General features: G+C 42.1%; 1 protein-coding gene across 1 annotated transcript in view; it reads left to right on the forward strand.

Annotated features, from left to right (window-relative positions):
* Positions 1–12,609, forward strand: part of LOC118361556 (cadherin-12-like) — a 193,346-nt gene extending 180,737 nt beyond the window's left edge. Inside the window, exons 10-12 of the mRNA XM_035741578.2 lie at positions 610–727; positions 2,434–2,685; positions 11,219–12,609. Coding sequence (XP_035597471.1) covers positions 610–727; positions 2,434–2,685; positions 11,219–11,763 — 915 coding nt within the window. The 3' untranslated portion in view covers positions 11,764–12,609. The remainder of the gene's footprint in view (positions 1–609; positions 728–2,433; positions 2,686–11,218) is intronic.
* Positions 12,610–24,065: the final 11,456 nt, after the last annotated feature.

Below are 24,065 nucleotides of genomic sequence, written 5' to 3' on the forward strand. Positions count from 1 at the left end.
ATAAACAACTCCTAACTTTCAGCTGAGGCACTTACTGTGAGTGGTCTTGTTCTCTCCCCTTTCACAATAGAAGCCTGAAACAACTTTCTAAAGACTGTTGACATCTAGTGGATGCCTTAGGGGGTGCAACCTGACCCCATTTACACTGGATATTGGATAGGCAATCACTTAAAAACTACAAACCTCAGATTTCCCACTTTCTGATTGGACATTTCTTAGGTTTTCGCCTGCAATATGAGTTCTGTTATACTCACAGACATCATTCAAACGGTTAGAAACTTCAGAGTGTTTTCTATCCAAATCTACTACCAATATGTATATCCTAGCTTGTGGGCCTGAGTAGCAGGCAGTTTACTCTGGGCATGCTTTTCATCCGGATGTGAAAATACTGCCCCCTATCCCAAAGAAGTGAATCCCTGTTCAGTTCACCCTCATGCATTTCTTGATGTAATTTCTTATGAGTCATGGAATTTAAAGTATAACTTAACAAAATGTCCCGACATCTTGAGTTTATTGTGTCTAGACGATACGAAAATAACTAGCTCAACAGCCATGTAGTCCTTTGATGATTCTCTTTCAATTTAATGTTCAAATGTTTTTCTCTCCCAGGTAATTCAAATCTTCAGTGCAAAGGACCAGGATCTGCCACAAAGTGGTCATAAGTTCTCTTTCAAACCATCAGAGAGGGACGTCAACAACAAGAACTTCACTATCCTAGACTTTGGAAGTGAGTTACAGTATCTTGACCAGGTTTCTGACACTGTGCCAGTGAGGAAGAAAAAGTAGTCATCATAGTGAAGAAGCATGATTACAGCACCTAACATATTTCTAGGTGATACAGTGAATCATTACACCTGCTACAAGGTCACATCAGTCTCCTTTAGACATATGTCGTTATGAGCACCTGATAGATAGTGTTATCATATAACCCAAGAAAAGTACTGCATATTTGTATTAATTTTGTGCAGCAGCCATAGCCATCACCAATGGGAGTCAACTATCTAAAATATTCATAAAATGAGTACTGTTGTGTCAATTCTATATGATTTAGAATATGTTGTCATATATACTTAACAAAAATATAAATGCAACAACTTCAAAGATGTTAATGAGTTACAGTTCATAGAAGGAAATCAGTCAATTGAAATACGTTCATTAGGCCCAAATCTATTGATTTCACATGATTGGGCAGGGGTGTAGCCATGGGTGGGCCTGTGAGGGCATAGGCCCACCCACTTAGGAGCCAGGCACAGCCAATCAGAATACGTTTTTCCACACAGAAGGGCTTTATTACAGAACATTTCAGGGACCTTTTATTTCAGCTCATGAAACATGGAATCTAGACTTTACATGTTGCGTTTCTATTTTTGTTCAGTATAGTATGTTCTCAGAAATATATCATGTTTCTTTCCAATGGGCAAATTGCAAAACACACCCTTTGAAGACAGGTTTGAGTATGACCCATTGCAGTATGAAGCTGTGGAAAGGAATGCATTTCTCAACCTTGAAGAGAGACCCGGCTTGAACCCCTGATCCAGATTTACCTTTTGGACACAGAGCATCACAGCTTTCGCCCTGCCGTCACTGTGCCAACAGACACAATCTCCAGATACAGGGATGAGATCTGATGCGCAGGGACAAGGCATTCAAAGCACCAAAGGCGAAGTCTCGCAAAGCAAGAGAAAATGGAAAAAACACATTCCGCATCAAAAATGGCACCCTATTCCCTTTATAGTGCACTATTCAAGTAGTGCACTATAAAAGGAAAGGGTGCCATTTGGAACGAACCCATAATCTGTGCATAACATGTAAGGTGTGTTGAGACACCTTGACCCTTCTGTCAGGAAAAATTCCCCGGCGTTGTCAGAGGAACAAACCAATCTTGACAGGGGTCAGACAGTCTAGCCACACTGGTCAGGTCTGGGGCTGGTCCAACCTGACACATTGCCCTGTTTGTGAGAAACCCTGTCCAGGTCTATTCCTCTGACCAACTTCACACCTGCTCCAGCACCACCCCAACACCACCTTACTTTCTTAGTACATGATTACCTTACCTGCCCAAAGCAGGCTACATGGTTCCTTTATTCTTAATCATTGTTTAACCTTCCAGTTTCCTATAATTATGTTGGATAAATGAACACATAGAAACCACAAATGTTCCCCAGCACACTCTGTTGTAGTGGATAAGGGTGTAAGGCTGCCATGTTGTCCCGGAGGCAGTTTAGACATTTTCAGAGTTGACTTGCTGTCTGAGGTAACATCGGGTCACCCTTGTTCAAGACAAGGGACAGTAAGGAACCAACTCACAACATTTCTGATGTAATTTCTAACAGGAATACTCAGGTTCAGTAAAAGCATTATCATTGTCTCATTGTATAGGCTAGTGTATCCCGAATAGTCATTTGTAGTTACATTTGTTTCGTTCTGTTCCAGATAACACAGCGGGGATAGTGACTCTGCGGAGCGACTTCCGACGGCGTTCCCAGGAGATCTACTTCCTTCCTGTGGTGATCCAGGACAGCGGCTACCCCGTCCAAAGCAGTACGGGCATCCTGACCATCCGTGTGTGTGGCTGCGAGTCGGATGGATCGCTCCTCACCTGCAGTGCAGAGGCCATCTTCCTCCCAGTGGGGCTGAGTACAGGGGCCCTGATAGCCATACTCCTCTGCATTGTCATTCTTCTGGGTGAGTAATTTATTATTCCTCATTCACCCCTCCTAGTCATTGAATGTGTGATGGAGTTTATCCCTTTAAGGCCAACCCTGGGCATCAACCAACATTCACAAAAACACTAACATACTCACAAAGCAGTGCCATAACTACTGGATTAACCACCACCATAGTCAGTATATTATCACTCCATTGGGTGAGAATTGAGTAATTTACCCTTGTGGTAGGTCCTACTCAGTTATGACCGTGGAATTTGTTATTGTATGGCTGAGTACTGGGGCTTTGATAGCCATCCTCCTGTGCATCGTCATTATACTGGGTGAGTCATTTACAGCTAGGGTACGTCATTTATAGCTAGGGTACGTCTTCCTAATCAGTAATGACTGTGTAACAGTTCAGCATGTGTCCCGGATACGGGTTTGCTCGTCGCAAGAGGTTAAATAGTATTGATTATTTACGTTTAAAAATACCTAAAGTTGGATTAGGAAAGTTGTTTGAAATGTTTGGATCAAGTTTACAGGTAACTTATTAGATACTTTGTAGTCATGTTGCGCGAGTTGGAACCGGTGTGTTTTCTGAATCAAATAAATTGACATTTTGGAGACATAACAACAGAATTTATCGCACAAAAGGACCATTTGTGATGTTTAATGGACACATTGGAGTGCCAACAGAAGACGATATTCAAAGGTAAGGCATGAATTATATCGTTATTTCTGACTTTTGTGTCACGCCTGGCGGGTTGAAATTTGATTTTCATGTGTTTGTTTGATGAGGTGATGTCCTCAGGTAATAGCATGGTTTGCTTTCGCCGTAAAGCCTTTTTGAAATCTGACACTGTGGGTGGATTAACAAGAAGTGCATCTTTAAACCGATGTATAACACTTGTATGTTTTATGAATTAATATTATGAGTATTTCTGTTTTGGAATTTGACGCACTGCTATTTCACTGGGTGTTGTCAAATCAATCCCGTTAACAGGATTGGCGTGCGAAGGGATCACTAAAAAAATGAGATTCACTACATGGAACAACAGATAGTCCCCCAAAAATGTGTTTTGAAGTGTCTGTCCTATATCTGAGAGATATAAGAAAGACCAGGAAACTATTTTTATTTCATGTATTTATCCCCTTATTTTAGGCACATCTCCAAATATACTTCCATACATTTTTTTAACTGGTACCTGTACCTTCAGAGGAGTCTTCTGCGGCTTGTAGGTGTCCTAGAGCAAAGAGTAGCAGCTTTCAATGGAGTTCTCTTAGTTTGTAAGCTAAACCATGTGGAAGCTACAGACGTTTTCGTGAGAAGACTGATTTTCGGGATCTCTCGTGGTCACAGAGGCACACACCTGTCTATATAAAATCCCACAGTTGACAGTGCATGTTAGTGCAAAAACAAATGCCATGAGATCGAAGGAATTGTCCATAGAGCTCCGAGACAGGATTGTGTCGAGGCACAGATGGGGGGATGGGTACCAAAACATTTCTGCAACATTGAAGGTCCCCAAGAACACAGTGGCCTCCATCATTCTTAAATGGAAGAAGTTTGGAACCACCAAGACTCTTCCAAGAGCCTGGCCAAACTGAGCAATCGGGGCAGAAGGTCCTTGGTCAGGGAGGTGACCAAGAAATCAATGGTCACTCTGACAGAGCTCCAGTGTTCCTCCATGGAGATGGGAGAACCTTCCAGAAGGACTACCATCTCTGCAGCACTCCACCAATCAGGCCTTTATGGTAGAGTGGCCAGACAGAAGCCAGTCCTCAGTAAAAGGCACATGACAGCCAGCTTGGAGTTTGCCAAAAGGTACCTTAAGGACTCTCAGACCATGAGAAACAAGATGATTCTCTGTTTTGATGAAACCCAGATTGAATTCTTTGGCCTGAATGCCAAGTGTCACGTCTGCAGGAAACCTGGCACCATCCCAACGGCGAAGAAGGGTGGTGGCAGCACGATGCTATGGGGATGTTTTTTCAGTGGCAGGGACTGGGAAACGAGTCAGGATTGAGGAAAATATGAATGGAGCAAAGAGAGATCATTGATGAAAACTTGCTCCAGAGTGCTTAGGACCTCAGACTGGGATCAAGGTTCACCTTCAATCAGGACAACGACCCTAAGCACACAGCCAAGACAATGCCGGAGTTGCTTCGGGACAAGTCTCTGAATGTCCTTATGTGGCCAAGCCAGAGCCAAGACTAGAATCCGAGCGAACATATCTGGAGAGACCTGAAAATAGATGTGCAGCGACTCTCCCCATTCAACCTGACAGAGCTTGAGAGGATCTACAGAGAAGAATGAGATTAACTCCCCAAATACAGGTGTGCGAAGCTTGTACTGTCATACCCAAGAAGACTCTTGAATGTAATCGCGGTCAAAGGTGCTCCAACAAAGTACTGAGTAAAGGGTGCAATAAATCCAAGTAGCAGATTGGATAGGTTTCGAAAAATGTGTGTTATTTAAATTTTGGAAGCAAGATTAATTAATCAATCAATGTACAAACAGTTTAAACAATCAACCTCCATTAGAGTATGCTGGGAAATATAATCATGATAGTCATGGTTTTGGTTTGACACTGGTTATTAACACCAACACTGGGCTGCTTTTACACCAATGAGTGTTAATTTGAGACTTACAGAGATAAACTAACACCTGAATCAACACTAGAAATGTTACACTGAAAAATATACACTTGTTAAAAAACATTAGCCAATTTGGTGTAGTAGCGAGAAAGCAAGAGAGGGGATGTATATATCACTTTGTGATATTGTGTGATGGTCGGCTATTAAAACTGGTTCATTTTTTACAATGTACAGTAGGTCAAGTATGGCCATGACCCATACAGAATAATCAAAAGAATGTCATCTTTAGCCATAAAATTATTATTTTTCTCCCTCCACCCAGACTCCACCACAGAGCATACGATCAGGAAAAACTAAAGGGATCAATTTGCAAACCAATTATGAATTACCTAATTGTTTATGGTTAGATGCTAAGATTAAGGGCAGGGTTAAGGTTAAGGTCATGGTAATGGTTAGAGTTAGAGTTATGGGTTGGCATGCCAGTCACGTCCATTTAGTCACACCTATAATTAACTGAATGTGATTAAGTATCATTTCACTAAATGTCGGAGGCTCACATGTGAAAGTATCTGCAAATGCCTTGTGGATGGCTTCCTTCAAGGCCACCCAGTCTTACTGAACATCGGTGGTATTGCAATCAGGGTTGCATTCAGGGAGGTTTCGTTCAGATGGACAGGACAGAGTCATTTAGCTCTTCTGCTTGTTGTTTGTAGATGTTGTGTTTCTGTGTAGGGGTTATGGGTTGCTTTCTTTGCTTGGGGGCCAGTCTGATGGCCATCACAGATTTGATTAGGCGGTGGTCTGTCCAGCAGACTTCAGTACCTCTGATGGCATGGGTGATGTTTACATCTCTGAGGTCTTGTGATCTTACAATGACGTAATCTATAAGATGCTATTGTTTTGAGCGAGGGTGCTGTCATCTTTCTTTGCGTTTGTTGCTTTCCTTATGCCATGCTTGCTTTGCTTTGCTTTGGTCTGCTCTGCCTTGCATTGCTCTGCCTTGTGTTGCTCGGCTCTGCATGCTACTTCAGGGAGTGATGCTCCTGGCCCAAACTCAGCTAGCTCACGCTGACAGCACCCGGGTTACAGGATTAGGTGTATATTGAATTGCAATCAAATAGGCTGTAATTACAAATAGTACATTAATTATTTGATCTACAGACTAAGGTGTAGGAGGAGACATAGGACCACCCGGGACCTGGATATCAAGACAACGATCCAAATGTCATATCATTGCATATCGTTGCTTACAATTATGCTATGTGTAACCTGCATTAACTCAGTTTCCTTGTGGTTAGAGTATCCACTCTGAGGTTGGAAGGTTGCTAGTTTGACCTCTGGCCAAGTTATACCAAAGACTGCAAAAACTGTACCTGATGCTTCTCTGCTTGGCACTCAGCAATAAGGAGATATATTAGTTTCCTGTCCAGGTGGTGTACTTGTACATCAAGCTGCCTCACGCTACAGAAAAAAATAGATAAGCTCCTCCTCCTATAAGCCGTTCCAGCTCACTCATGCAAGGCTACTTACTTTACTAAGGGCTCGATTCAATCAGATCCTCTTCAGCCAATTTCCACATAGCAGTTGTTTTGACAGTGTCAGGGGTGGAACTGCGTTAGAGCTGTCACAAGTGGCTCCCGGCATTATACCTAAAGCCGACATTGCCATTGGCTCCATGGAGCTGCATTTACAGAAATACCATGCAGCCTTGTTTACAAGTTCTAACATTGGAATGAGAGATGTAATCTACACTTCCATTAGGATGATATAAATCCTCATTATGTTGTTTAATGATTTTCAATTTCAGCGTAATTATTTCTATATAGCCTACACTTTCTCGCTCTGAACTTCTACAGGAGTGTGGCTTCCTGTCAATGATTGCAGGAGCAGTTGCTCACCAATTTGAGGGCTCCATCTCCGACACAGCCAAAACATCCGCTACGCTGGGGTCTGCTATCGCCAGTAAACGCTTGATATGATTGAAACTAATCTACTTAATTGCTTGTACATAACTTAAAAAGGTCTGAAGTACATATGTCTTTTCCATCAACCTATGCCTCAGATCACACAGGACACTCAGAGGCAATCCAACCTTGAACTGACTCAAAATGCTGAATATCACTGTTCCAGGCAACATTATAAAGTACTAGATGTATCACTGTTCTCATTGTTAAAGTGTACGTTTATGTATCAGCTTCATATCAACCAAGTGTGTAATGATGCATGCATACGTAATTCAAGATGGTTTTGATCACGCGGACATGGAAATGTTCCAGGCATCCTCAGAGAATGACAAGGATGTATACGTTGACTCGGTAAGTGAGTGTATAAGGAAGTGCATTAGAGATGTTGTATACCCTGTGACTCTGAAAAACTACCATAACCAGAAACCGTTGATAGATGGCGGCATTCGTGTAAAATTGAAAGCGCAAACCACTGCATTTAACCATGGAAAGATGACTGGGAATATGGTCAGATATAAATAGTGTAGTTATTCCCCCCACAAGGCAATCAAACAAGTGAAATGTCGGTATAGGGACAAAGTAGAGTCTCAATTCAACGGCACAGACACGAGACGTATGTGGCAGGGTCTACAGGCAATTATGGACTAAAAATAGAAAACCAGCCACGTCACAGACACCAATGTCTTTTTTCCAGACAAACTTAAACGCATTCTTTGACCGCTTTGAGGATAATACAGTGCCACCGACGCGGCCCGCTACCACGGACTGAGGGCCTCCCTTTCCTTCTCCGTGGCTGACGTGAGTAAGACATTTAAACGTGTTAAACCTCGCAAGGCTGCTGGCCCAGACGGCATCCCTAGCCGCGTCCTCAGAGAATCTGCAGATCAGCTGGCTGGTGCGTTTACGGACATATTCAATCATTCCCTATTCCAGTCTGCTGTCCCCACATGCTTCAAGATGGATACTACTCTTCCTGTACCCAAGAAGGAAAGATAATTTAAATAAATGACAGCCCCATAGCATTCAATTCTGTCATCATGAAGTGCTTTGAGAGACTAGACAATGATCATATCATCTCCTCCTTACCTGCCACCCTAGACCCACTTCAATTTGCATACCACCCCAACATGTCCACAGACGACACAATCGCCATCACACTGCACACTGCCCTATCCCATCTGGAGAGGAATACCTATGTAACAATGCTGTTCTATTGACTACAGCTCAGCATTCAACTCCGTAGTACTCTCCAAGATCATCATTAATCTCGAGGTCCTGGGTCTCAACCCCGCCCTGTGCAATTGGTTCCTGGACTTCTGATGGGCCGCACTTAGGTGGTGAAGGTAGGCAACAACATCTCCACTTCGCTGATCCTCAACACTGGGGCCCTACAAGGGTGCATGCTCAGCCCCTTTCTGTTCACCCATGACTACGCGGCCATGCACGCCTCCAACTCAATCATCACGTTTGCAAACGACACAACAGTAGTGGGCTTGATTACCAACAACAATGAGACAGCCTACAGGGTTAGAGGGCACTCAGAGTGTGGTATCAGGAAAACAAGCTCTCACTCGACATCAACAAAAACAAAGGAGATGATCGTGGACTTCAGGAAACAGCAGAGGGAGCACCCTCCTATTCACATCAACGGGACAGTAGTGGAGAAGGTGTAAAGTTTTAAGTTCCTCGCCGTACACATCATTGATGAATTAAAATGGTCCACCTACACAGACAGTGTGGTGAAGAAGGCACAACAACGCCTCTTCAACCACAGGAGCCTGAAGAAATGTGGCTTGTTACCTAAAACCCTGATAAACTTTTACAGATGCACAATCGAGACCATCTTGTCAGGCTCTATTACCGCCTGGTACGGCAACTGCACCGCCCACAACCGCAAGGCTCTCCAGTGGGTGGTGCAGTCTGTGAAACGCATCACCGGGGGCAAACTACCTTCCCTCTGGGATAACTACCGCACCCGATGTCACAGGAAGGCCAAAAAGATCATCATGGACTATAACCACCCGAGCCACTGCCTGTTCACCCAGCTACCATCCACAAGGCGAGGTCAGTACAGGTGCATCAAAGTTGGGACCGAGCGACTGTTAAACAGCCATCACTAACACAGAGAGGCTGATGCCTAAATAAAGACTCAAATCATTGGCCACTTTAATATATGGATCACTTGTCACTTTAAATATTGCCAATTTAATAATGATTACATATCTTACATTAATCATCTCATATGTATATACTATATCTTATACCATCTATTGCATATTGCCTATGCCGCTCGGTCATCGCCCATCCATATATTTATATATATTTATATATATACATATTCTTATTCCATCCCTTTAGATTTGTGTGTATTAGGTAGTTGTTGTGGAATTGTTATATTACTTGTTAGATGTTAGTGCACTGTCGGAACTAGAAGCACAAGCATTTCGCTACACTCGCATTGACATCTGCTATCCATGTGTATGTGACCAATAAAGCTTTATTTGATTTGAATTAATCATGTCAATATAATCTTGAGATTCAGAAAGCATAATTTGCTATTTGCCGCTAGTGCTAGTAGCCACATAATTTAATACTATGCCCTTGCATCTAAGATGTGCATGTACCCAGGATAATTCTGTATTAATGTGTTTCTTGGACCACACCATGACGGCAAGTCTCCACGATCGCAACTTTTTAGAAATTACACGTCCACAAAGATAATGGGGTTCAGAGATTGTTCAACGAGTGTTCTTTCATGAATTAGTCTAGCCAACTTCAAGGAGTCATTTTTCATGTTGAGAGTGAGTCTTTGTTGGTATGAACATGGCCTTCTTCGCCCACTTTGCTCTCTGTGAATGTAGAGTTAGTGTTGAAAGGGTTGACTAGTCAACATGCCCTGAGGCTATGGCTGGCATCAATGTTATTCCATCAAGTCACGCTGTCCCAGAGAAAGTGCCAGAGTGAATCACAACTTACAGGGATAACTCTCTTTTTGAAAGCCAGTTAGTTTTTGTGGTGGATATGTCAAGCTGACACAGTTGTTCCTTCCTGCGTGTAAATGATGGGGGAATCAAGCTGTCTGTCAAACTGGCTGGCATGAGGGCATGTCTGGCATTAGCGTTACCTCCCCAGACCATTATAATTAGACCACACCCAGCTACCACCCAAGAAAGAACTGTCCAAATAATAATGACCATGCATGTCAAACCTTGACCACTGGGGGGAGCTGACGCACTGTTTGACTAATATCGTAGAAGAGGAGGCAAAGGAGAAGGAAAAGAAGGGCAGTCAAGATTTCAGCTCTCATGCTTTCTATTGTTTTTGTAAATTTTCAACCCATTTGTTTCTTCATTATAATTGAATACTTTCTATACATGTGTTGAACTGTGCATTTCTTTCCTTTGTGAATAGTCCAACTGAAGACCCATATAGGAAATGTACTGTATTTACCACAGCGAGGAGGAAAAAACAGTGGAATAATCTTTCATCCCCCTTACTTTACAAAATGAGTGTGGGAGATGTGTGTTCGATATTGGCAGCTCCAGTTTGAGGGAAATTGGAAGGATCTGTGGAGGTACATTCTTAAGAATACCACCCCCATGCCGTGATCAGTCCCTGACTACAATGCAATGTCAGAAGACTATGTCATGTTTTTTGTCATGTCAGTACTCAGTACATAACGTCTGTTGCTAAGGAACAATATGTGTGGGAGATTTGGTAACTTCTTCATTGGCAAGTCACATGAATGCATACCAAGGAAATGTTTACCTTCTCAAGCCACCAAATAAAACATAAACAATGGATCATTACATTTCCCCAATGCAAGTTGCACTTTATATTATCTCACACTTTTCATCAACCACTAATGTGTCATCTATCATCTTTGATCTCTCTCCAATGCTGTATTAGCAACATTATATAGCACCATTTAGGCTTCCAATACCATTAAGAGTGATTCATAGTTTCATAAACCACTAATGCGTTATTCTCTCTGTGATCTCTCTCCAGTGATCGTGGTCATCTACGTAGGTCTGAGACGACAGAAGAAGAAGGAGACTCTGATGACATCCAAGGAGGACATCCGTGACAATGTAATCCACTACGACGATGAGGGAGGGGGCGAAGAGGACACCCACGCTTTCGACATGGGCACCCTCCGCAACCCCAAAGTCATTAAGGAGAACCTTCTGAAAGAGAACCGGGACCTTCTCCGACGGGATGTCAAACCCGACCCCAAAACCGGCAAAAAACGAACTCCTGTTTCCCAAGACAGTGAAGATATCCGTGACTTCATCAATCAGCGACTGAAGGAAAACGATGTGGACAACTCGGCCCCACCCTATGACTCTCTAGCTACCTATGCCTATGAGGGAGAGGGCTCTGTAGCAGAGTCGCTCAGCTCCATCGAGTCTCTGGTAGTAGATGCCGATGAGGACTATGATTACCTCAACAAATGGGGTCCTCGATTTAAGACTCTGGCGGGAATATTCGGAGAGCAGTCGCATACTCAAGCAGACACAACGACAACAACAACAACAGAAAACAGACATTGATGATGTTATTCACTTAGTAGACTCCAAACGTGGACATGAAATGGCATTCTTAACTAAATGTTTTTGTTTTTTTTCTCTTTCAGGGTTTTATTTTTTGCAAATCAATTTTTTGTTGAATTTTTTTCTTTCTATCGTCAATCGCAATATGTTTAAAAGGAGGATAGATAGCAAGATGAAAAAGACAGCCTTTCAATTACATTTATATTGAATATTGTTTTTTGTCTTCTTTACGTCTTCACTTCTAGGGGGAATAAAGACAGAAAACACAGGAAATGCAAGCATTTTCTTCTTTGACATCCTTAAAAGTGCCTCAAAATAATTGTTTTCAGATTTTTTTATTCACTGCACATACTGTATCCTTATCTCTCTCTCTCTCTCTCTCTCTCTCTCTCTCTCTCTCTCTCTCTCTCTCTCAAAGACTCTGGCATAAAACTGGTCATGCAAGCATAGGCTGACTGGCAGACAGAGGCATGTCGTTTTGAGACTACTCTCAGTTGGACAAGTTATGAGACAATTATGTGGCCCATGTTTGGCCAAAGATATTTTGAATGTTATTTATTATTATTATTTATTTATTGTCTGGGTGTTTTTGTTTTTGTTGGTTTCCTTTGTTAACATATTTATCTATTTATGTCTTAACCATATACATATTTTTGATTTTTGAAGACACTTGAGGATTTTCTAATTATTCCATGACCCACAAGAAAATTGACATTTCAGTCAGGTGAGTCAGGTGTATAGACTTGTACTTGTTGTTAAAATTAATTTAGGGCTAACCAAGATAATGCAGTTCAGCCAATGTAATAAATACTGTTTTCATAAATAAACACCACTGCTAAAAAACAACCATGTTTAATTTCTTTATGTTTTGTTCTATTTTATTTTAATGTTGGGAAAGAACACTCAATCTGGTTTGGCTATGTGTGAAAAATGTAATATTATTTTTATCCAGAAAACAGGATACCGGTTTTGATAGAATAAATACCCCATAGCCTCAATCTACTGAAATGCGGTCCATGGCCAATGTGAGCTGATTTAATGTCTATGACTTCTGGTGACAATATTGTCAAAGGGGAGCGGTATGGATGAGATGGATGGAAATGGGAACAGGCACCATCTAAACAGCTTTATACTCCGAGGCCAGAGACTGAAGTGGTAACTGTGTGGTCTTTGTTTATTTAAGTGATAATGCCCGAGAAGCTGGTGTTTTGTAGGATGGCTTGGGTGTGGTTAGGCCCAAGATGAAGTCCTCCAAACATCGGCTTCGAGGGCATAATCACATGTATACAACGGGTTAGCAACATATTTAAATAATGATTGACATATTTTCATTAAAAAATATATATTTTGATGAATTTATCCATACTTTTTCATCCTTCTACAAGCTATAGTCCCGACACAAATCTAGGATTGCTGTCCTAGCCAGCTGGTTGTTTGTTCTATCAGTTCGGTTGCCAGAGACACGACCCAGTCTTTCAGTCTTTTTGTTATTTTTCTATGGGCGCGTCCGGCTGGCAAAGTTCTTATCCCTTGTTTGCTAGCTAGCCAACTACAGCTAACTTACAGTCATGTCAAACCGTGCAGCTAGAATAACAACAGTAGCTGCACTTGTAGTTGTTTAAGCAGTTTTCTAGTGATGTTTATTTGGATACATCCATAAAAATAAGCTAATCAGGCACGATTTTGCCAAGCATAGTAAATGTGCTCTCTCGTCAGAGGAGCAAGCCAACATCACTGCTAACACAATTACTTGAAACTGAAGCTGTAAAGATTGCAAACTAGCTGCACTTTGTTTTGTTTTACCTTTTTTCAATTGACATTTATTTTGTAAACAGTATATATATAGAAATGATGTCAGCTGATTCATTATTTCGACTGGCTGAGAAACACTGCCTGCCTGTCTTTCTCGTCCTGGCATGTTCATTACTATGAGACAGCTGGAGATTGAATTTGAAGATTGAAACAATGTTGCAAATTTTGGAGAGACAGACAGCAAGGTTTATCCAAATCTCTGCAGCTGAAAATTAAATGTTAGTCTAAAAGAAATGTGAGATCATTTCTAGATGTAGCTCAAGTTTATAAATTGCCTGGCTGGGCTGATGAGACAGTGGTTTGAAAAGTCAGATGGAACAGTGCATTTAACATCATATATTCAGCCAGTGGTAATTTGTGGAATAGATATTGGCTGAAAATGAGGTTTTAACCAATCAGAATTCATGATTTGAACCACCTATAGTATAATGAACCATAGTCACCCCCTTCACTCCTTATCAAGTTTGAATAGTGGGCTTTTGCAATTACGAATGTATTGTTTAATCTTTGTGGCTGTTGTTATGGACCAGCACATCCCCCTGCTGTAGCGTAGCCTTTCTGAAAATCACAACACTGCCATGTCAGCAAAGTCACCCTGTTACCGACAGTGGACAGACGCAGACAAACCAAATACAGACATCAGCACTAAGGGACGTTCCCCCTCCTGCATAAATATGAGAGAGAGAAAGTCAGCTGACAGATACTGAATAGCTCAGGGATTTTAAACACACAGCACTCAAAGCCAAAGAGAAACTGAAGCAAATACTGGCGATTATGATATTTTTTTGAATAATTCTACCATGCCTCTGTGGTCTACTACCTCCAAGGTCCATGTTCAGTGATAGGGGTTTACACATAATACCAGTATACACTCCCTGGTAGACGCATACACTCCCTGGTCACCTCCCCGACCGAAGCTCTTCTCCCCGATTGCTCAGTTTGGCCAGCTCTAGGAAGAGTCTATGTGGTTCCAAACTTCTTTCATTTAAGAATGATGGAGGCCACTGTGTTCTTGGGGACCTTCAATGTTACAGAAATGTTAAGGTACCCTTCCTCAGATCTGTGCCTCGACACAATCCTGTCTCAGAATTCCTTCAACCTCATGGCTTGATGTTTGCTCTGACATGCACTGTCATATCTGGGACCTTACAATATATAGAGTGTGTGCCTTTCCAAGTCATGTCCAATTAATTGAGGATGATCAAAGGAAACAGGATGCACCTGAGCTAAATCTCAAGTCTCATAGCAAAGTGTCTGAATGCTTCTCTTAATAAGGTATTTGTGTTTTTTATTTTTAATACATTTGCAAAAATTTCTAAAAACCTGTTTCTGCTTTGTTATTATGGGGTACTGTAACGTCTTTCTTCAGAAGATGAGGAATCTGACACTGAATAAACAAAACAACAGAAAGGAAAACCGAAACAGTCCTGCAAGGTGAATAACACTAAACAGAAATTAACTACCCACAACCTAAGGTGGCAAAACAGGCAACTTAAGTATGATTCCCAATCAGAGACAACGAAAGACAGCTGTCCCTGTTTGAGAACCATACCCGGCTGAAACAAAAACCTACACATAATAACATAGAATGCCCACCCAAATCACACCCTGACCAAACAAAGATAGAAACCTACAAAGTAATCTACGGTCAGGGCGTGACAGTACCCCTCCAAAGGTGCGGACTCCCAAAGGTGCGGACTCCGGCCGCAATACCTGAAACTATAGGGGAGGGTCTGGTTGGGCATTACTCCGTGGTGGCGGCTCTGGTGAGGGACGTGGACCCCGCTCCACCTTTGGCTCGGCCCACTTAGGTGATGGCTCTAGAGCGGGGACCCTCACCGCCTCTGGACTGAGGGACGCCTCTGGACTGAGCGGCGCCTCTGGACTGAGGGGCATCGACTCTGGACTGAGGGGCTGCGACTCTGGACTGAGGGGCTTCGACTTTGGACAGGGGAACTGCGACTCTGGCGCCTCTGGACTGAGGGGCTGCGACTCTGGCGCCTCTGGACTGAGGGGCTGCGACTCTGGCAGCTCCGGACAGGAGGGTGACTCTGGCAGCTCCGGACAGGCGGGGGACTCTGGCAGCTCCGGACAAGCGAGAGACTCTGGCAGCTCCGGACAGGCGGGAGTCTGGCAGCTCCAGACAGGCGGGCAACTCTGGTAGCTCCGGACAGGCGGGAGACTCTGGCAGCGCCGGACAGGCGGGAGTCTGGCAGCTCCGGACAGGCGGGCGACTCTGGTAGCTCTGGACAGGCGGGAGACTCTGGCAACGCCGGACATGAGGGAGGCTCTGGCAGCGCAGGACATGAAGGAGAACCTTAAGGGAGGAGACAGAGAGACAGCCTGGTGCGTGGGGCTGCCACAGGGCCCACCAGGCTGGGGAGACCTACAGGAGGCCTGGTGTGTGGAGGAGACACCGGATGAACCGGGCTGTGGGGGAGAACTGGAGCTCTGGTGCGCAGCCTTGGCACCACTCCTCCAGGCTGGATGACCACTTTAGCCCGGCCCCTCCAGAGTGCTGGCACAGGTCGAACCGGGCTGTGGAGGAACACTGGAGATCTGGTTTATACCAATTGCACCTCTCCCTTAGGCTCAATGCCCACATTTGCCCTGCACGTCGGAGCGCAGGCATAGGGTGAACTGAACCCTACCAACGCCCCGGAGACACAGTACGCAGAGCCGGCGCAGGATACCCTGAACCGAAAAAGCGCACCGGAGACCAAACGCACTGAGCTGGCACAATCCGCCCTGGCTGGATGCCCACTCTCGCAAGGCACTTGCGGGGGGCTGGCCTATAGCACTCCAGGCTATGAGCGCGCACTGGAGACACAGTGCGCTTCAACGCATAACTCTGTGCCTGACCGGTACCACGCTGCCTCCGGTAAGAACGGTGTCTGTTGTGCTGACTTACCTCATATTGCCGCCGCTCAGCTTTAGATGCCTCCAGTTCTTCTTTGAGGCGGCGATAATCCCCAGCCTGTGCCCAGGGTCCCTTGCCGTCCAATGTCTCCTCCCATGTCCATGAGTCCAACACTTTCTGCTCCCTGTTACCCCGCTGCTTGGCCCGTTTGTGTTGGGTAGTTCTGTAACGGCTTTCATCGGAAGAAGAGGAATCATCGGACCAAAATGCAGCAGGGTACGTGTTCATCTTTAATAATTTCACTGAACACTGAATAAACAAAACAACAAAAAGGAAAACCGAAACAGTCCTGCAAGGTGAATAACACTAAACAGAAATTAACTACCTACAACCTAAGGTGGCAAAACAGGCTACCTAAGTATGATTCCCAATCAGAGACAACGAAAGACAGTTGTCGCTGATTGAGAACCATACCCGGCCGAAACATAGAAATACAAAAACCTACACATACAAACATAGAATGCCCACCCAAATCACACCCTGGCCAAACAAAAATGTAAAGATACAAAGCAATCTATGGTCAGGGCGTGACAGGTACAGTGTGTAGATTGTTGAGACCATTTTTATTTTTTTATCCATTTTAGAAAAAGGCTGTAATGTAACAAAAAAATCTATATAAACACAATATGCAACAATTTCAAATATTTTACTGAGTTACAGTTAATTTAATTGAAATAGATTAATTCAGCCCAAATATATGGATTTCAGATGACTGGAATACAGATATGCATCTGTTGGTCACGGATACAGATACCACCCTAACAGATCCACAGATGATGCAATCTCTATTACACTCCACAATGCCCTTTCCCACCTGGACAAAAGGGACACCTATGTGAGAATGCTATTCATTGACCACAGCTCAATGTTCAACACCGTAGTGCCCTCAAAGCTCATCAATATTCTAAGGACCCTGGGACTAAACACCTCCCTCTGCAACTGGATCCTGGACTTCCTGATGGGCCACCCCCAGATGGAAAGGGTAGAAAACAACATATCCACTTCGACGATCCTCAACACAGGGGCCCCTCAGGGGTATGTGCTCAGTCCCCTCCTGTACTCCCTGTTCACTCATGACTAGGCATGACTCCAACACCATCATTAAGTTTGCCAATGACACAACAGCGACAACGACTAGAAAGCCTATAGGGAGGCGGTTAGAGACCTGGCCTTGTGGGGCCAGGACAACAACCTCTCCCTCAATGTGATCAAGACAAAATTATTGCGGACTACAGGAAAAGGAGGATCGAGCACGTCCCCATTCTCATCGACTGGGCTGTAGTGGAGCAGGTTGAGAGCCTCAAGTTCCTTGGTGTCCACATCACCAACAAACTGACATGGTCCAAGCACACATAGACATTGTTTTACCTCAGCTCTTAAAGGATCGGTGTCCCTTCCACGGGATAATTGCGCTAATGTAGGCTAATGCGATTAGCATGAGGTTGTAAGTAACAAGAACATTTCCCAGGACATCTGATATTGGCAGAAAGCTTAAGAGCCATTATTTTCTTCAGTGTACTATCACAAAGCCAGCTTCAAATGCACCTTTACAAAACTCACTTGCTCTTTTGCCCCACATACTGAATAATCATTACTGTAGTAATATCATGTTGGATGACCTTCTGGAATGTTCTCATACGTCTTTTTGTCATGTGAAATAATATTAATATGAAAAACAATGATATTTCAAATAATTTTGCTGTTTGTATTATACAGTGTATATAAAGTTTAAAACAGTATGTAACATTAGTGACCAATGTTCAATGACTATGTACATAGGACAGCAGTCTCTAAGTTATAGTTAGATCAGGCAGAGCTGTACCTTTCATCCACTATGTCATCTGCAGCATTATTATTCATGTATTTGTCCAACAGACCAACCCTGCAGAGGAGGGGTCAGGCCCTCGTCACTTCTCTCTTTTGAAACACCACTAACTGACTAGTAATGAATGCACTGCATCATAATTTGTATAATTGAAGGGAACAGTATGTACAGTACTGTTTTTGTATGTACAGTACTCTTTAACAAAGACCAACGACTTATGGTAAAGACAGAATAGCAAATCAAGTGCTATTAATAACCAGCTTGTGGAATATTTGACAATATAGCAGAAGCTACATTATGTAACTTCAGCCATAGACCAATACCTAAACCTAACCTGTTGTTATTGCATGTAAATGTCAGCCACCTTATCTACACCATTTAAACAAGATTTCTGACACATTTTATTACTTAATCCTTTTCGCAAAGGCTTCCACAAAGCATCCACTGCTGCCAATCCTTAGCCTTTTTCGGGATAGTTTTCCATTACAGTTCTTCATCTTCTCTATGGTTTTTAGCGACAGGTTTCTTTTGGGCCACACTTCCTTTTCCATCTGCTGACACATTAAAGTGATACTTCAGGATTTTGGCAATGAAGCCCTTTATCTACTTCCCCAGAGTCAGCTAAACTCGTGGATACAATGTCTATGTATCTAAAGGAAGTTGCTAACAAGCATTAGTGCTATGACTAGAAGTCTATTGTAACTGCTAGCATGGATACAATAGACTTCCAGTCATTTCGCTAAAGCTCGCTAGTTAGCATTGGCTCGTAAAACTACCTCGATAACTTCCTTCATATTGGATGCAGAGACAAACAAATGGCATCCATGAGTTGATCTGACTCTGAGGAAGTAGATATTGCCAAAAATCATAATTTTAAATATTTTACTTTATGTAGGGTTCTTCAACGAACCCTTTTATCTTTGGAGGGTTCCCTTTATGAACCATTCCAACAGCCTCACTAGCCATTAAAATGTTATTATTTATGACAAGCATTAAACTGTATATCGTAAGGTCTTTCTTCGAGGGCCTAGTTATACCCTAAAACAGTGGAGTCAGGAATCTCATGGTTTACAGGCCACATTAGGCCTGCAAGTCACAGTATGCCGGCTTGTAAAGTGATATATTGGAATCCAACTAGAGTTATGATATGACAACAAGTGGAATTGTTAATCACCTGCAACCTGCTTTCAGAATGACTGCCTGGGTAGGGAAGATTGAATACAGAGACTACCTCGGTCATCTAAACTGAAACAACCATCTCATTAACAAGTGCAATAAATTAAACAGATTGGATTAATTTAGAAAACTGTTATTTATCTTTGTGTAGCATACAATTTATTAACCTATCAATATACATGCTAAAACAGATATTACAATAAAATAAACAATTCTGAAAATTGTTTGCAATAGAGCATGCCGGGACATATTATACAGTTGACGTCGGTATTTTACATACAACATTGCTAAATACATTTAAACTCAGTTTTTCACAATTCCTGACATTAAATCCTAGTAAAACTTCCCTGTCTTATTATAAGAATGTGAAATGTCACAATAATAGTAGAGAGAATTATTTCTTTCCTCTTTTATTTCTTTCATCACATTCCCAGTAGGTCAGATATTTACATACACTCAATTAGTATTTGGTAGCATTGCCTTTAAATTGTTTAACATGGATCATATGTTTCAGCTAGCCTTCTACAAGTTTCCCACAATAAGTTGGGTCAATTTTGGCCCATTCCTCCTGACAGAGCTGATGTAACTGAATCAGGTTTGTAGGCCTCCTTGCTCACACACGCTTTTTCAGTTCTACCCACAAATTGTCTATACGATTGAGGTCAGGGGTTTGTGATGGCCATTCCAATACCTTGACTTTGTTGTCTTTAAGCCATATTGCCACAACTTTTGAAGTTTCCTTGGGGTCATTGTTCATTTGGAAGACCCATTTGCGACCAAGATTTGAGTTTGAGTTTTGAGTTTATTTAATCTTTATAGGGACAGTGCACATTAATCAACGTTTCAGTAAAAGGTTTTAGCCAGCCGGCTAAATTTCAACCGCAGTCAACCGCAGTCCCTGGGCAGATCAACTTCCTGACTGATGTCTTGAGATGTTGCTTCAAGATATCCACATAATTTCCATCCCTCATGATGCCATCTATTTTGTGAAGTGCACCAGTTCCTCCTGCAGCAAAGCACCCCACAACATGCTGCCACCCCCATGCTTCACGGTTGGAATGGTGTTCTTCAGCTTGCAAGCTTCCTGCTTTGTCCTCCAAACATAACGATGGTCATTATGGGCAAACAGTTCTATTTTTGTTTCATCAGACCAGAGGACATTTCTCAAAAAAGTGTGATCTTTGTCCCCATGTGCAGTAGTCTGGCTTTTTCATGGAAGTTTTGGAGCAGTGGCTCCTTCCTTGCTGAGCGGCCTTTCAGGTTTATGTCGATATAGGACTCCTTTTACTGTGGATATAGATCATTTTGTACCTGTTTCCTCCAGCATCTTCACAAAGTCCTTTGCTATTGTTCTGGGATTGATTTGCGCTTTAGGTACCAAAGTAAGTTCATTTCTAGGAGACAGAACATACTTGCATACTATTGTTGGTACAGATGAACGTGGTACCTTCAGGTGTTTGGAAATTGCTCCCAAAGATGAACCAGACATGTGGAGGTCTACATTTTTTTCAGAGGTCTTGGCTGATTTCTTTTGATTTTTCAAGCAAAGAGACACTGAGTTTTTTTTTACCATTATTTAGCAAGGCAAGTCAGTTAAGAACTATTTCTTATTTTCAATGACGGCCTAGGAACAGTGGGTTAACTGCCTGTTCAGGGGCAGAACGACAGATCTGTACCTTGTCAGCTCGGGGGTTTGAACTTGCACCCAAAGATGAACCAGGCTTGTGGAGGTCTACAATTGTGTTTCTGTTTTTGGCTGATTTCTTTAGATTTTCCCATGATGTCAAACAAAGAGGCACTGAGTTTGAAGGTAGGCCTTGCAATACATCCACATCCCCAATTGACTCAAATGATGTCAATTAGCCTATGAGAAGCTTCTAAATCTATGACATCGTTTTCTGGAATATTCCAAGCTGTTTAAAGGCACAGTCAACTTGGTGTATGTAAACTTCCAACTTCAACTGTATGTAGTTCTATGTTGAAGCCTTATTCCCTTCCAAATAATCATCAGATCTTTCTTCAAAAAATGGTTCTTAGGATGTTTAAGCTTCTCGGTATAACCCTATCCCTCCACAAATAACCATTTTTGAACCTTTTTTTTCTGAGAGTGTAGCAGCAACACGCAAACCTCTAACCATGCTTAGTTTTATTTCCAGGTTTGTCTGATAGCCCTTACTCCCGAATGTCATCACAAATGACTGTATGGTATTGTCTTCATCTGAATACACTGATCAATGTGTCCTCATGGAAACTTGCCTATTAATCTCATTTCTCAACATACAGTTCCCACATGGATTACTGTTGAAATGCTACAATTAAACACAGAAATGGAAAGGTGATTTGGAAAATAAACAATACAAATGCACTGCTCTTATAGTCTTGCAAATTACTCCTTAATATATTATAAACCCATACAAACATATACTTTTCTCATAACAGTTGGGTAATAATACAAAATGACAAATTATCTATAAATCTGCCCAGGTTTTCCCACAGAAGCAAAGTTTTCAGTTGTGGCTACAGTTGTGGCCACATCAAAACATCCACACTGTGGGAAACCTGCTGTGTTACATGGCACAGAACAATACACTTAATACATTTGTCTACATGCATTTCCTTTAGAAATACGGTCATTAGAACATATTTTCATTTTTCAGTTTGCCAATAGCATGTTTGTTCTCAAAAGTACTTCAGAAAGACAATATTACGCAACCATTGTAGAGATAATCATGGGAGACATTCCATTGTATTATTTGCAGGTGGATGCAGTTTATATGCATATGCGTCATACAAAACTGTTTATATGGGTTTACTGTATACTGTAGTAGGGACCACAAAACAATAGCATGGCACTCTGATGTGCTTTCACGTTCACACTCTACTTAAATATAATGTAGTTGTACCAATAGTACCTTTACAGATTATTAACAGCTGCAGACAAACCATTATCATCCATATTACCTGTGAAACATAATTAATGCTATGTTACTTTCTCTCTATGTGTGTAAGATAAAAAACCTACCTGTTTCAAATGTCTACAATGGTCATAAAGAAGCTGGAGGCGGGCTCAAGGCTGCTATTTTTGGATATTTTAATTCTTGCATCACAAGTTCCACTAATAGAAAAAAGGGTTCCAAACAGATTTTTTGCTGAGGGATAGGGTTCTACTACGAACCGTATTGATCTGAAGAACCCTTCAGACAAGGGTTCTTTGTAAGGCAAAGGGTTCTACCCAGAACCTTTAACATCATTTTTGGAAGAAAGTGTTATTTGATGATTCTTTGGTAGGCAAGAAGGATTATTTGGAAGGCAAGAAGGGTTCTACATATAACTATATTTACCAGCATGCTCTATTGCAGGGTACGTTTTGAATTATTTGTTTTACTATCTGTGTTTTTGTATGTACATTGATTGGTTGCTACCTTTTATTCTGCACAAATATGCATAAAATACAGTTTCCTAAACTAATCCAATTTGCACTCATTACTAAGAATGTTTTTATTGTTTAGATGGTTAAGATGGTAGAGAAAGTGACATTTTGATACTATGGCCATCATTTTGAATGCAGGTTGCAAGTGTTGGATAGCCTAACTCTGGCTAGATTCCAATTGGATTAACATGTCATTTTCAAGGCCTGTATAATGACTTGCAGGCCTAATGTGGCCTAAAAACGAACACTAGTGATAGGGAAACAAAGCTTCCTGAAGCATTGAGCCTTTCCATCCAACTGGGTTGAAAATAGGTTCGTGACGTGGAGCTGCATTATCATTTCACAATATACTATATATTAGTGACATCTGCTGGTCATTAATAAATAGCTATGTGTGCTTAAGACAGAAGCGTGTACTATACTAAATAAATACAAATATTTGAACAAAAGTGAAAATTGTGAAACTACACTCACTATTTTCAAAATAGTGTTCCTTCAACGATATTCGACCTCACACCCTCACGCCCCAGAAAGTTCCAGAGTTGCCTAATCTACCTGCTAAATTACATGTACTGTACAGTACACAATTCTTACTAGAAGTACAGGCAGTTAACCCACTGTTCCTAGGCCGTCATTGAAAATAAGAATTTGTTCTTAACTGACTTGCCTAGTTAAATAAAGGTAAAATAAAAAATAAATAAATAAATACGGTATCCATTAGAGATCCCACATTTTGCAACACACGGTTTGAAAAAGCATGTGTTCAAACGAAGCACCATAATGGTGTTACCTAGCTCCAAAAAGGGTCCCCTGTGTGTATAAACCGAAGAACCCTACATGGTTCTACCTAGCACCTTTTTTTCTAGAGTGTATGGTGGGATGATGCCACTAATGTGATACTGATAGGTAATATATTGTAGGTGTAGGACATACAGGTCAATGAGGGGATTAAATTAAACTGGCCCGAAATGTTTATTTTTTATTTAACCTTTATTTAAATTAGGCAAGTCGGTTAAGAACAAATTCTTATTTTCAATGGCGGCCTACCCCAGCCAAACTGGGACAACGCTGGGCTAGTTGTACGCCGACCTATAGGACTCTCAACCACGGCCGGATGTGATACAGCTGGCAATGACCTC

This window comes from Oncorhynchus keta, chromosome 28 (assembly GCF_023373465.1).
Source record: "Oncorhynchus keta strain PuntledgeMale-10-30-2019 chromosome 28, Oket_V2, whole genome shotgun sequence".
In the NCBI taxonomy this organism is placed as follows: Eukaryota; Metazoa; Chordata; class Actinopteri; order Salmoniformes; family Salmonidae; genus Oncorhynchus; species Oncorhynchus keta.